Source organism: Haemorhous mexicanus, chromosome 4, assembly GCF_027477595.1.
Source record: "Haemorhous mexicanus isolate bHaeMex1 chromosome 4, bHaeMex1.pri, whole genome shotgun sequence".
In the NCBI taxonomy this organism is placed as follows: domain Eukaryota; kingdom Metazoa; phylum Chordata; class Aves; order Passeriformes; family Fringillidae; genus Haemorhous; species Haemorhous mexicanus.
The window spans coordinates 75,234,477-75,249,543 of record NC_082344.1 but is presented as its reverse complement, the minus strand read 5'-3'; the positions used below and the strand labels follow the sequence as shown (position 1 = coordinate 75,249,543).

The 15,067-nt window shown below is 45.4% G+C and overlaps 1 protein-coding gene across 9 annotated transcripts in view; it reads left to right on the top strand.

Moving 5' to 3' along the window:
- The window catches only part of SLC4A11 (solute carrier family 4 member 11), a 100,867-nt gene extending 86,318 nt beyond the window's left edge, over window positions 1-14,549 (top strand). For all 9 annotated transcript variants that reach the window (XM_059845466.1, XM_059845464.1, XM_059845469.1 and 6 more), the window contains 4 exons: window positions 670-843; window positions 5,295-5,490; window positions 7,361-7,530; window positions 11,077-14,549. In XM_059845466.1, the coding sequence (XP_059701449.1) occupies window positions 670-843; window positions 5,295-5,490; window positions 7,361-7,530; window positions 11,077-11,137 (601 nt within the window). In that variant the 3' untranslated portion in view covers window positions 11,138-14,549. The remainder of the gene's footprint in view (window positions 1-669; window positions 844-5,294; window positions 5,491-7,360; window positions 7,531-11,076) is intronic.
- The last annotated feature ends 518 nt before the right edge of the window (window positions 14,550-15,067 follow it).

Sequence of the window (15,067 nt, the reverse complement as noted above, 5' to 3'; positions counted from 1 at the left end):
CCCTAGAGGTGTCCAAGGAGAGGGAGGATGGGGTTTGGAGTAACCTGGGATAGTGAAAGGTGTCCCTGCCTATAGCAGGGGGGTGGAACTGAATGACCCTAAAGGTTCCTTCCAACCCAAACCATTCTGTGATCCATTCCACAATTCTGTGACTACCTAGGAGGAGCTGAAGTTTAATGAATTCCTGTCCCATTTTCTTATCATGCAGTAGCAATTACATAATTAGGGGATTACTGCAGCATACCAAGCACGTGTTCTGCTCATGGGGAAGGAGAGAGATCAGTTTCTTGTTCTTACAAACAAGAAGCTTGAGTGTCAGTACTTTGACAACAAATGCTCAGGATTTTATCCACTCCCTGTGTGGACTCTGCGAGCAAACACACACATGGATTTTGTGTAGACTCTGCAATAAATGTAGGAGAAAAACACTGATGAAATTTCCATGGGCTGTTACTTCAGTGGGCTGCCTTTCTGCTCAGCATTGTTCTGTCCAGATGACCACAACTTTGGGGAGCAAACCATCCCATTTCACTCCTTTAGTGTTCACCCCATGCACACAATAAATCCAGAGGTGTGAAATCTCTATGTGTGTGTGTGTGTGTTAGAACTTGAGTGTTCAACAAAGGCAGCCTGAAGGGTGTAACTGCTGTCCCCAACTGCTCCTTGCAGGTTGGTGAAGGGCACAGCCTATCACTGGGACCTGCTGCTGGTGGCACTGATCAACACGGGGCTGTCGGTCTTCGGCCTGCCCTGGATCCACGCGGCCTTCCCGCATTCCCCCATGCACGTCCGGGCCCTGGCCTACGTGGAGGAGAGGGTGGAGAGTGGACACATCTATGAGACGTAAGTAGAGCTCTTTGGATTCATTTTTGAGCTCTTTGGATTCATTTTTGTGCCTTCCCAATCCTTTGGGAACAATGGGTTTGCTTGGTTGGGGTGTCGGGTGTTGTATTCCAGATAGGAAAGTGATGGAAAGATGCACCCAATGAACCTTGAGTTGGCTTCATCCCCTTCACTCAAGCACTCGAGTTCATGCTCTGGGCAGTGGCAGCATCCTTCAGGGATCCCACCCACTCCATTGCACGTTCTCCTCTGGAAAAGTCAGCCAAGGCCATTTGCATTTCAGCCTTGTGGAAAGCTGAGGAGATGCTTTGGCCGGATCCCTCCGGATGCTTTCCCCAGAAAGAATCCAAAGCTGATTCACTGCCTGAAACCTGTCTGGTGGTTATTACAAAGGGGAGGAAAAATGCACCATTATTTCAGAGCTCCCATAACATCTCCCACCACATTTTGGGAAGGAGATGCTTAAATTCTCTGGGTTTTAAACAAAAACAAGTGTGAAGCCATGGCTGGGTCATGGCTTTTCTATTTAAGACCATCTCTTCTGCTGCTCTGAGTTGAGCAATGCATTCTTATCACAGACCTATTAAAAAAAAATTAAAAACCTTTTTCTCATGAAGCAGTCTCTGCTCTGGAGCAGATCTGGCCCGTTTGGTCTCAGTCTGTTGCAGTTGAGTGCTTTTACCACAAGAGTGGTAATTTCCACTCACATACCATTAGTTTTAATTATCCTGCCTTGGTTTCCATTTTCTGCATTGCCATTTACCAAAAGTGAGGCTAAGTGATCATTGACTTTGGGGGATGGAGTGGGTCTGTCTTAATCTCAGTCTTGCCTTCGTGCTTGTTTTGGTGCCAAATGGCCCAGCCCAGCCAGGCACAGCTGATTTTTGGGTTGGGGATGGACAGATTTCACCTTCCACATCTGGAAATTGCTGAGTTCTGCTGCCCCCTGTAACTCATCTACAGATCTTTTCCTGGGAGATCAGTCCCCTGGGTTTGTATTCCCATTAGGATATGTTGCTATTGGTTGTTTCCATAGTTGTATCTCTCTTGAATAAATGCTAAACCCTATTTAAAGAAAAAAAATCAACTTTGAAATTTGAGTTCTGTAGGGTTTTAATCCATGCCCTTACTTCTTGTGTCCATGATCTGCTCTGGGATACCTCCACTCTGTTGTTTTGAGAGATGCAGAACTCACACTTTGAAACCCATGTGCCAAACCTCCCTCCTGTGTCTCTTGTTGTCACTTTGAATATCCAAGTGCCTCTTTTTCCTGTTTTTCCACTGTCATGGTTCTGTATTCTGGCTTTGCTGTGACAAAGTCAAGTCCCCTGCCTGAACTGAGGACTAATTCCTGCACTTCTCTCCTTCACCCAGCTGCCCCCAAAAAAAGCACCAGAGAGACCTTTTTGGCCACTCTGACCTAGATACAGCTCCAGGGATTATCCTGGAAGGGCTGGGGGCTGCCCTGATCTCCCTGAGGGTGTTCCCTCATGGCACAGCTCTGCTCTGCTGGAGGCAAATTGGTGCTGGGAACTGGATTTTGGGAGTGAAAATAGGTATGAGGGTTTCCTAGTGCTTTGAACTCCCTTTGAGACCTAAGCTTTTTGTTCTCTGCAAAGCACTGGGGCTAGAACAGGAGGCTCCAAGCAATGTAGTCATCTTTTTTTTTTTTTCCTTTCCTTTTCATTTTTTTTCCCCCTCTTAGCCAGCTCTGCTGAAAAAGAAATGAAGCTCAATTAGAAAATCAACTCTGTCTCCCTTGGCAGGCTCCTTCCCTGCACTCAAATCAAAGCTCCCACAGGATGATGATATAAACAAGGATAAAGATCTGTCACACTGAAAGCAAAATTTCCTTCTCCCCTGTAGAGAGACGATTTCAGTTTCCTGTGGCAATCTGCAAACAGGCTCTTGCTGCTTACTTGGAGAAGTTCAGGAATGGCTAATCCCATGCTAGCCATATTTAGAGGATTTTGGGGAAATGAGCCTGGATTATGCTCTTTAATCTCCATTAATTACTTTATTTCCATCACAGCACAGACTTTCTGGAACTGTTTCCTCAAGGGCCAAACCAGATTCTGAACACATGGAAATCAAGGATTCCTCTGTTGACTTAATGTGACTGTGATGTTCTTATTCTGGAAATGAGGTGCTGGAATTAGCAGAAGACCAATCTAAGGCTGGGAACATCAGTTTTAAAAATACCATGTTTGGCCAATTATGAGCAATTTTAGCTATGTTCTGATCAAATATTCCAAACTAATAAATGGCATTAGCAGGAGCTGGCAGCAATTGCAGTACATCTTGCCTGTGATCAAACACAGTGCTGTGATTGCTGCACCCCAAGAGATGGCTGCAGAAAATTCCATGAACTTCAGAAATCTCTTACCCAAGGGCTGCCACTCTGTGCTTGTTCTTGCAGCCTTGCATCTGATGGAAATGTGATTTTGCAGCTCTTCTTGTTCCTGAGCTCTTCCACTTGCATGGCTTCCCTTGCAGACTTGTGTGTGCTTGCAGGGCAGGAGCCTCCCCAGCAGGAGGAGAGATCTCTGTGTGAAACAGCAGAAATTCTTCCTCTGTGGCTGACCTGGTGCTGGAGGAGCTCTTGCTGAACCTGGATGAGGTGAAATCAGTGCATCCTTAAACTCCTGCTTCTCTGAGCCACCGTGGAGGCTCATGGTGGTTCTGGCAGCTCTGGAGTGGCCAGACTGGAATTACCCTGGCACAGCACTTCAGTTGCACTTTAGGCTGCTTGGCTTTGTTCATCTCCAGCACTTCTGTGGTGATCCAGACCTGGAGGCAGTGGGAAAAATGCCAAACTTTGTCCATTTAAGTGATGTCCCAGTTCTACCAGAGCTGGCAAGAATGGAGCACTCTGCTCTCCCTCAGCTTCTCTAGGTACTGGATGTAGGAGACTTGCAAGAGAATCCAGAAAAAATCTCTTTGGAAGGAGAAAAGCTGTGGTTTAAACCTGTTGGAAGGTTGCTTAAAGGTTAACACCTCTGTGCATCCTGTCCTGGTAATCCTGGATTGTTTGTAGGACCTGCCCCACTACTCACAGAAGAATTCCAGTGTTGTTCTCAGGATTTTGTGTGCTGTTTGTGGTACCTGTTGCTCCTTAGGTCTCATGACTGCTGCTGTTAATTCTGCCTTGTTGTCCAAATCCTCAGAGCAAGCTTTGGGCTGTCCCCCTTTCCCTCCCTCTCCAAACACAAGTATTGAAGGCTCCTTCATCCCCTTTTGCTCCTTGAAGGTATAAACAGGTTTGAAGTTCAACCTGACCTTACTTCTTAGCAAACCTCTCCAACTTAATATTGCAATAATTCAGTCTTCTTCAGGACAGAAAGGATTAAGAAGTCCCAGCAGTGTATGTGCAAAGGAGGGAAATGTGTTCTGATAGATCTTTGGTGTTAATCCTCAGAGAAATTTGTGTACAGGGTTAATTCAGAATTTGAGGGGTCTCATCCAGGAAATGAGGTCACTAAATGACACCAAAACAGCCTATGGACAAAAATTTTCCCTCGTAATAGGGGGATTTATTCACTGGCTGATCTACTGAATTGTTTGATTTATCTTCTAAAAAGAAAAAAATATGAATCCTCTTTTTCTTGCCTTGTAAGTAGTCTTGACAGATGTGGGTTTCCTTTCCTCCTATTGTTTCTGGTGATTTTTTTCAGACTGGGAGGAGATGCTCACAGGTTTAGCTGAAGTGCACAGCAAACACAGCAGCCTCCCCTCAAGCAGGTTGCTAAAGCTGCTGCCTGCTTTCCTGTCAGTCTTCCCCTCAAAAAAGCTCAATTTGTGGCCTGTCAGCTCTGGAAAATTTGCATTAATTAATGACATGTTTAGCATGGTAATAGGCAGTTGCCCACAGCGGGACAGAATCCCTGTGTGGTGCTCTCAGCACTCCCTTCCATGTAAACAGGGAGATCCTCATATCCATCAGAAATGCTGACTCGCTCTCAGGAGGAGACTGCTGACTTTCTGTTTGTTTTTTTGTTTGTTTTTTTTCCCCTCCAAGACGTTCCTTATATCCTGGAGAAGTCAATGAGTTTTCTTTGAGAGAGAAGCCAGTTGCCCAGGGTAAAGCAAGGGAAGGATTACTGACCAGAAAGAGGATTCTTGGCTGGTTTGTTTTTTTTCTTTTCTGCATTGTGCTAAACAGAATCAGTTTCGAGGGCAGTTTAGTTCAGGATAGGATCTGTAGAGCTTTACAGAAGGGGAATTTGGCACTTTTCCAGCTGCTCTGTTTGAGCTGAGGATTAAGTGCCTGGCCTGGCTCCAGCCAGGCTCTGCCTCCTCAGTGTCAGCACGGGGCCAGAAGTGCTGATTTCAGTGGTGGGGATGAGTTTCCCTTTCCCTGGTGGCACGTGTGCTCCACGGAGCAACCACTGGGATAAATATGGATCTTGGGGTGTTCTCCCATCTCCCAACCCCTCTTTTCCTGCTGCCAGGATTGTGAGTGTGAAGGAGACCCGGCTGACAAGTCTGATGGCCAATTTCCTGGTGGGGCTGTCGCTGCTGCTGCTCCCGTTCCCCCTGCAGTGGATCCCGAAGCCGGTGCTCTTCGGCCTCTTCCTCTACATCGCCCTGACCTCCATCGATGGCAACCAGCTCTTTGAAAGGGTGGCTCTGCTGCTCAAGGAACAGGTACCTGCAGTTGTGTTTGCAACCCAGCTGTTCAAGCTCTCAGTGTGGGATTTTTTTGTGAAGGTTTTTTTCGGGGGAGTTTTAAACCCCCCTTGGTGTCGTGTCGGTTGCCACATTTCTCTTCCCAGAGAAAAACAAGGCAAAATTCCCCCCAAGAATATTTCTGGGTTTCACATTCTCTGAACCTCAGAGAAAGGAAAAACAATTCCTATCATTTGCTGTGCCTGTGTTTGTGCACAAGTAGAATGCAATGTGGAGATTGTTTACCCAGAGTGATGGGGTTTTGTTTCCTTGGATTATCAGAGCCAAGCCTCTGTGTGTGTGACAGTCACAAGATTCTGTGCAGTTGTGTGCAGAGTTGAGTGCTTGGCAGATTCAGTTTAGATGTAATGTAATATAGTGTAATATAATATAGAATAATATAGTATAATAAAATCATTAATTAGCCTTCTATAAGATGGAGTCCCTCTCATCATTCCTCTCCCCTCGTTGGGAATCCCTGCAAATTCAATAGTGTCATCTGCAGAGTACATGCATTTAAAAAAATAATAATATAAAATATAATAAGCACAACATCAGGAAATTATGGTCTTTGATTTCCTCAACAAAGCTTCAGGCAGGTATTTTTTGGTGCTGTTTTATACTTTCATTTTGTGTGAAATACAGCAAGATGGGATTTTAAACTCAAAATGAAATTACTTGAGTTATTGAAATCTCTGTGATGTGGGCTGAAAACAAACCTGGAAGATGTTTTTTTAAACCTGTCTCTGTTACAGGTGCTAAAATGTGTTGTTTGGGTGTGTAGGTGGTACCTGGAGCAATCTCCAGCTCACCTTCTCTTATATAACAAGGGTCAAGGGCTAAATAAGCCCAACATTTGGCTCTGCATCTCTGCTAATCTGTCTTGATCTCCAATATTACACCCCAGAGGTCAAACCTGTGAAATTGGGGTAAAGATTACATTTGTCATGTCGTGCCAATTTTTGAACAGCTACTGATGTATGTGACTTATTAGTTCTGGTTTCAGTAGGAATTATGTGTGGAATTTTCCAGGTTTTGGCAGGCAAAATTAAAAAGTATTCTCAAATATGGAAAACTCCTTTTTGTGGAAACCTTTTAATGAGTCATGGCACAATCTGAAAGCCACTGAGGCTGTGCTGGTGCCAGCAGACAGTCGCTCATTGATGTATAGACAGTGAGTCAAAGCCTGTGCTCAGACATGAGCAAGGAACTGTCAAAAGCAACCACCATATTTAGCCTATTAATGTCATTTTTCCCCCCTTATTTCTCAAAAATGGGTGGCTTATAGGAGCTGAGAAAACCCCTGCAGTGTGAGCACAGCTTCTTCCCACACTTCCTTCATCTCCTGAACTCCTAGAGGGGTTCAGCCAAGAGATGGGAGCACCAGGGGCAAGCCTGGAGCCTTGCAAGGCTATAAAATGATGAGGAGCTGGGTGTCAGGTGGAGGAGCCATGGACAGGAACAACACCTGGATGCATCTGCTCTCCTTCCCACCTCTGGCTGGGGAGCCCTGGCAATCCCAATCCTCCTCAGGGAATCTCATTACTGCACTTCCCAAGGTTATTTCATTGCACTCCAGATGTTCCCAGGGCAGTCCTGGCCCTGAGGGGTGTCCTGTCTTCTCTCCAGGCTCTCAATCCCCACTCCTCCTCTGGGTCTTGCTGCCCATGCTGTGGTTTCTGGAATTAACCCTACAAATCCCGTGTTCAGCTGCTGAACCTTTTAAGGACCCTGATGGTGATTTGTGCATTGTATAAATTCAGTTCTTCCCTCAAGCCCTGGTGTCCCAAAGCCCCATTCTGCTGTCACAGGTCCCTGCATGTCTAACGTGTGGCTCTTCTCTTCCCAGACTGCTTATCCTCCGACCCATTACATCCGCAGAGTTCCCCAGAGGAAGATCCACTATTTCACAGGCCTGCAGGTCCTGCAGCTCCTCATCCTCTGTGGCTTTGGAATGTCACCCCTGCCTTACATGAAGATGATCTTCCCCCTCATCATGATAGGGATGATCCCCATCAGGTAGGAAGCTTGGCTGTCTTTTTTCCCTGCCTCCCATGCCTTGTGTCTTCAGGCTTGGGTTGCTGGAAGTCTGAGGAGAGGAGAAGCTGGAGCTGGGCTTGTTCAGTCTGCAGAAGAGAAGAGTGAGAGGGGATCTCACCAATCCATATAAATACCTCCAGGATGGTGCCAGACTCTTTCCAGCAGTGCCCAGTGACAAGACAAGGACTAAAGGGCACAAAGTAAGCCACAAGAAGTTCCATCTCAACACAAGGAAGAATTTCTTTATGTTGAGGGTGGGGAGCAGCTGCCCAAGGAGGCCCTGGAGTCTCCCTCTCTGGAGACATTCCAAACCCACCTGGACACATTCCTGTGTCACCTGCTCCAGGGGGATCTGGCTGGGTGATCTGCAGAGGTCCCTTCCAATCTCAACTATTGCATGAAGTGGGAGTGGTTCAGGAGGGTTTTCTGCATTTTCCAGATTGACCAGCTCCTGGAAGTGGGTAATAACAAGGGGTTTTTTACCAGCTGCTCAGGCCTGAGGAGAAATCAGGATTTCACTGCTGCTGGGAGTTGAGCAGAGAGTTCTGGGCTGGCAAGTGCTCTTCTTCCAGCTTCCCAGGAGGCAAAACCTCTCCTTTTTAGTGCCTGTGAGATGCCTGGTCTTCCTGAGAAGCCATAGTCCAAACCTCTAAGAGGCAAGGATAATGTTCCTTGATAATGTTCCTTATCACTTTGCAGTTTGATTTTCCAGCAGAGCTGGAAACTTTTCCTGAGAGGGATCCTTATCTCTTACCCAGTGCTGTGGTGACCTCCCAGACCTCCTGCACTGCTGGATGCCCCTGTCAATGATCAGTTGGGTGAAACTGCCACATTTAAACTTAAAATAGACATTTCAAGGTGGGAGAACCCCACAATATCCTACAGAGAGAGAGAATTGAGAGGGAATTGTTAAGAAATTTAACTAATTTCTTCCTTGGGGTTCATTAGCAGCCACTGCCCATCATTCTCCAATTAAATCATTCATGCTCTCAGTCCTTTGGATGTAATGAGAGGCCAGAAAAAGATCTTGGAAGGAACAGATCAAGCTTCCAGTCCACTTGATTATTTTTAAGCCAGCATGGTACCAGTGATATCTGCTTGACTTTGAGCTTGCAGTCCCAGAGATTTTGCCTCTGATCCCAAAGTCCAGGGCTGCCGATTTGCTGATCTGCACCACCTGCTGTGGTGTTTTCCTTGGCTGATAAAGATGGGTCCAGTCCTTTCTGAAAGAAAAGCAAATGTTAGAGCTACCATGGCTTTCAACAGGATCATGTCAGAGCCATTTGGGCTGGATTTTAAAAGATAAACAGGCTTGGAAAGCACAGAAATTATTGTTCCTCTGGTGGTAATGCCTCAGCTGCCCTTCACACTGGTGGCACTTGGGGTGCCTGGATGAGTGGCTGGTAAATATTCCAGCTGTTAGCAGTGCTGGATGAGTGGCTCTTGTGGGAATTGCAGCTCAGTGCAGAACAGAAAACGTGGGGCACACTCAGCCAAATTCAGGTATTGGACATGGTATAAAAAACACAATTAGTGTGGAGAGAATGCAGTCAAAAAACCTGATTTTGTACTCAGAGCTGGATACTAATATGCAAATATGTCTTCTTTTCAGTAAATAAGATGCTGTCAGTTTATACCCTGTGTGTTAACTCATTTCTCTTTCCAGGGCAGTTTTTTCCCAGCAGCTGGATAATCAGCCCTGCTGCCAAGGGGAAGGTGCTGCTGCCTGGCACAGCATGGAAATTTGCCCTTGGCTTTGCTTCCTCTGATTTCTTTTGCCTTCATGTAGTTTCTGTGGCCTCCAGCCAAGAAGGCAGCACCATGATCCATGAGCTCTGTAGTTAATGACTTTTTCCCAAAGATTTGGCACCCTAAACAGATGAGGCACTTGAAGAAATTTAATCTATTTTCTCCAATTTTCTTTAAAGAAGTGAAGGGAGAAGGAGGAGAGGGGACAGTAGCCAGGGGGCAGATTCAAGAATCAAACAGAAATGAGTGAGGCATGGCTTGGTGTCCCATCCAGAACTCAGCCACATCCCAAAGCCACATTTCCATCCATCCAAGAGCTTGAGAAAGATGATTTGTGTTGTCATTACTGGGGGATCACTGCTGTGGTCTCAGACAGATACTGAGAAGCCACTGAAATCCATGACTGCAGTGGAAAACAGCCTGGTGGAGGAAAACTTGATCTCTTGGGCTGTTCCCAGTTCCTGGCCTAGATCCAGAACTTTGGCATGAAGAGTTTTTGGTTGTCCACAGAAGAATCTTCTCTCCAAGTTGTCTCTTATCTGGGCTCTCAAGCATTTTATTCTATGATGGGTCTATTTAGGGAGATCCTGGTATTTCTCATTAAAAAGTGATGTTTGGGATCTCTTGCACAGCTCTTGAAATCTGAAACTGATTTTTTGGTGCTTTTTGAGTTATTTTAACAGCTGAAGAGTCACTTCCTTGTTAAACAAGGAAAAATGTCCCATAAATGTGCACTGGGTTTTTTTTAATTGTCTTTTTTTGTTATTGTGGTTGTTGTTGAGTTGTAGTTTGTATTTTATTATAGGGTATTTTATTTAGAAAATAAAATATCATAGGGTATATAGGTTATTGTATTTATAAAATACCCTATAATAAAATGAAATAATACTATAATAAAATAAAAAAATAATACCCTATAATAGTAATAAGATGAAATAATAGTAAGTAATGATAATAATAAAATACAAACTATTTTATTTATAAAAAATTAGTTTAAAATATTTTTTAAAAACACTTTTTAAAATTAATTTAAATTTGATTTTAATGCGTGAAGGTAGTATGAAAGTAGTGTTAGTTCTTACTTTAGAAATTATGTATATAATATTATTTATTTATGTAAATATATTATTTGGGTTTTTATTTAAAATTGATGTGTATGTTTATTTATTTGTGTGAATAGTTTTATTTATTTACAAGGGCAACTTCACAGTGCCTTTCTAACCCAAATATATTAATTTGTAAGGATGTTCTTGCAAAAAATCAAATTAAAAAAAATTATACTAAGTAATTTTTTAATTAATTTTTTTTATAGTAAACTTAGATTTTAAAGTAAGTTTATAAATTTTTTTTGAAGTCATTTGTTTTACATGTGTTTGTCCATGCATCTCCATGGAAATGTGGAGTTTGTCCATCTCTCTCCGTGGAGGAGCCACAGGTCAGGATGGTCTCGTTTGGAGTCGTGGCTTTTCACCTCTGTGTTTCTGTCCCCCTGAGCACTTGGTGGTGACAGAGCTCTGGGAAGTGACTCCTCCAGTGAGGATGAGGATGTTCTCTCTCCTTCCCAGCTGGAAGGAGGGAGGAGGCTCTTGCAGAGGGAGCCTGGCACTGCTGTTCCATGAACGCTGTGTTTGCTTGCAGGGCTGGTTGGTTTTGCTGTCCCCACTTTGTGTCCCCTCACTGGGTGAATGTCACAGCCAGTCTCACCCAGGAGCTTTGGGACAGAGAGCAAAGTGCTGCAGAGACAAGGACTGACTCCCTGTCTGTGCTCTGCCCTAGGTACAACCTGCTCCCCAGGATCATCGAGGCCAAGTACCTGGATGCCATGGATGCAGAGTAGTGAGGGTCCCAGCCTGCAGAGCAGCAGAGACAGCCCCTGGGGGCCAGCCGAGGCCTGGGACCATCCCTGCACCTTCCTTTCACCACTTCCTTCGTGCTCTGACGTTGGCAATGCACTCCTGTCACAGCTCCACGGGGCCTGTGCCAGACCAAGGGAGCCTTGGACTGAGAGGACGCTGCTCTCTGGAGCTGAGAGGCCAAGGAGCTCTCTGGGAAATGCTTCTTTCCACACCCCCAAAGATCAGCCTGGCTGCGTGGTTGGAGCATCCAGAGTTGGCCTGGGTTCCCTTGTTTTGAGGGTGGGGGGGGGATTTTTTAATGCACCACATCCTTTTCTTCCCCAACACTAAGAACAGACCCTTGTTTTATAGAATGACAGCCCTGGCCTGGCCTTGGAATCCAATTCCCTGTGCACCCAGTGTTCCCAAACTGGTGTTCTGGGTGGGATGGCCTCGTGCTACACCACTGATGGCAGCAGAGATGGTGGCTGTTCTCTCACATTCATGGGTTTGGAAACAGTTGCAATGTGTACTGCTACAACCCACAGCTTTGGATGAATTTTTAATCCCAGCAAATGAGCTGGGAACATTCAGAGGCTGGGCTCACGTGGCCCTGTGGATGAAACCCCTGCTGGGTTTGAGCTGTTTGGGCATTAGTTTGGATCTTTCTCCCATTTCTCCTGGGTAATCAAACACAGAATTGTAGGGTTTTGCACAACTGCAGCATTTTTTGCCTGCACCCAGAGGGCAGTTGTGTCGAGGTTGCATATACATATGTACAGTAGTGCCTATGTGTACATATATACATATTGGAGTTGTGTATATATTTTGCATAGATATACAAATAGGCCTGGTTCTTTCCAAATTCACAAGTGTTTTGTGCAGTCAGTGTTACCCACCATGTCCTGACCATATACTTGTTTCTGCTTCAGTGCTGCTTTTTCTCATTTGAGATATGGTCACTTTTATTCCTTTGGAAGCTGCTCAGTTACTGGTTCTGTTCACGTGTTGCTTTCTTCACGGTGTTTTCTTTGCTTTCTCCTTCCTGTGGCTTGAGACCATCATCATTCTGTCTCGAGGCTCCACCATGTGAATTTTTCATTTAATTTTGATGTACAGAATGCAATGAAAGTTTTCCTCTTTCCACCTAATCAATACTTGTTGGTCATTTCATTGTTTCTGTTGTGTAGCTGATTTCCAGTTCCCCTCCCCCAGATGTTATATTATATTTCTGGATGAATCTTAACTTCTGCTGTCTTTTATATTTCAGTTTATTTAATTTTGCTTGTACTATGGTCAGTTTTCTTTGGAGTACTGTGAAACAAGCTGCCCTTTAGTTCAGTGCTTGTGACATCACAGGTCACAGCTAAAAATGTTCAGAAAATTGTGGACCTCGGTGATGAACTTTCAAAAGAGTAGAAATGAGGGAGGAAGAGGAATGAAAAATATTAATTTATCAGCACAGAGAAATGTTTCTTACCAGTTGCTTGCCCAGTAAATGATGCAGAGTTTTTTTCCTCCCCCCCCAGCGTGGTGAGGGAGACCAACCCAGCCATGAGGGAGGAAGGCTTTGGGTGCAAAGCTCCTGTGCTGATGCTAAGCCAGGCTCAAGCCACTGCAGATTTGGTGTATTTGCACTAAAGATCAGAAGGTATTTAATCTTTGTGGAGCTGCCCACGGCTCTCAAACTCGTGTGCAGAACTAATTTTTGCATTTTCTTACGAAACCCTTTGTATTGAGACTCTGGAGGAGAGCAGTGAGAGTTCCTGTATCCCTGGTTTTATATCCCTGGGGGAATTGTAGGGGAAAGCCCTCAGCTTAGCAAGCAGAACAGTGGCACAGACAGCAACACCACGACCTTCATGTGGCACCAAGCTGATGGGAGAAGTCTCAGGGTCAGGGTGACCACCCCACTGCATCAAGGCAGGGAATTTGGCTTTCAGCAGCCTCAGGAGCAGCTCCTGCCACGTCTGACAAGAGCAGATACAAACCCAAACGTAGTTTCTGACCACTTTCCCCAAGATTCCCTGGCTTCTGAGTCATTTCTGTGGCAGGATCACTCAGAGCTGTTAGCAAGGGCTGCGTGTAGGAACAGGGGCAGACAGGATTTCAGAGGTGGCACAACTCTGATCTTCAGTCAACAGCAAAAGGGCAGGTGACAGGCAGCAGTTCAGGACCTGCTGGGAGCCAGGGAGTGCAGAGGGCTGCTGAGGCTGAAATAACATGTTTTTCCCACAGATGTCAAAAGATTGAAGCAAAGCTGCAATCAGAGGTGTCATCCTCTGGCTGAGTGAAGCTGTAACACCCACGTGACCTGTGGGTGAATTCCTGGTGTCTCTGCAGGAAAAGGTCACCTTGGGGGGTGGGTTAAGTGATATTTTGGGGGCTGTGGCTGGAGGAAGGACAGGATGTGCCCAAGGGAAGGTGGCTCTGGTCCTCTTTGAGGCTCTGGGTGGGATTTCCTTGGGCACAGAGCCATAGTGGGGTGGACTGGCATGCAGGTTTTACCACATGAAATAATTTTGAGGTGCACCCTCCATCCCCCACTGAGAAGGGCCAGAAATGTCCCCACTTAAAGCCTTTTTGCAAGATCCATTTCAGATCGTGTCAAATGTGGCAGAGAGAATTGAAGATCCAGGCAGCAGGGAGGGTTAAATATCAACCACAGCTCTTGTTTGTATCTTTTCTTTTCCTTCAGTGGTGTGACTTCAGTGTTTGTGTTTTCTTTGTAGCATCAGTAGCATTCTGTTCTGCAGGTTTTTGTTCTTACAGAAGTCAGGGAATCAGCTGATGGGAAATCAGCACAGCTTGGGCGGGGGGGGGGAAAGCTGTGCTGGCTTGGACTGATTGAACATTTGGACCTGTGTCTCAATATTTGGGTGGAAGGGAGATGTGAGACTCGAGGCCTCTTGCCTCAGAAGGGGTTTTCATGATCCTGCAGAGGATTTATTTTATTTTATTTTTTCCATGCCTTTTCTCTTCTTGTTTGCTTCTGGTTTTGCTGACTTAAGTGCAGGCGTTTCCAGGAAGTAGCTGACTAGGGAAGGAGGGTTTGTTCAGAGTTGATTGAGCACTTTAATACTTCTGTGAAGGTTTAAGACAATTAGAATGTAAAAGAAGTTTTATTATAAGCTCTTTATATACGCACAATGCTCTGTGTAACTGTTGCCAAAGAACTGAGTCTGAAAGGTGTCAAGAGCTGTTGGGAGAGTCCGTGGGCTTCACCTGGCAGTGCAAGGTAGGGAGAAGCTTCTGAAACCAGTGGATTTTGGAAGTTGCCATTTGACAGCTGCCAAAACGATCAGAAACTGGAGATAGAATAAAATTCTACTCTGGAACTTGTAGTTTTTGATCCTTGCATTGAATGTAGGAGCTAGAAGTGAGCTTGACAATTAAAATTGGATTTGTACCTGACTGGTTTTGTTGGTCTGAGACTTTATTTTGTTGCTTTTGAAGACGTCCTTGACGTGCTGTGTGTGAGATTTGATGTGTTTGTCCATGTAAATGAAGGGAAGGTGGTGAAAAGGTGGAACTTTTGGGATTGCTTAGGAAGCAGAGCTGACAATGCACTGCAACAACCCCAAACTGCCTGGCACCAACACTGAAGTTGTTTAATAAATGTCAAGCTCCACGTGGATGTGCTGCAGGATGGGGATGGAGTAAAGGGATTCAGCTGGTTTGGTTCTGAGCTGCTGCTGGTGAAGTGATCCAGGAAGAGCCCCAGCACTGTGGGACACAACACGAGCTTCCTGATGATCCAGGGAACTGGGATGCTCTGGAAAGAACCAGGGGAGATGGCCACACTTATGTACAGTTGTAGGTTCTTCCCCAAAATTCCACATCCCCAGCTGCACCCAGAGACTTCACAAACTTCTGCTCGTGACTTTTGGCTGCTTCAGGAGCTGCTGCTGCACTCTGCTCTGTGGGCACTC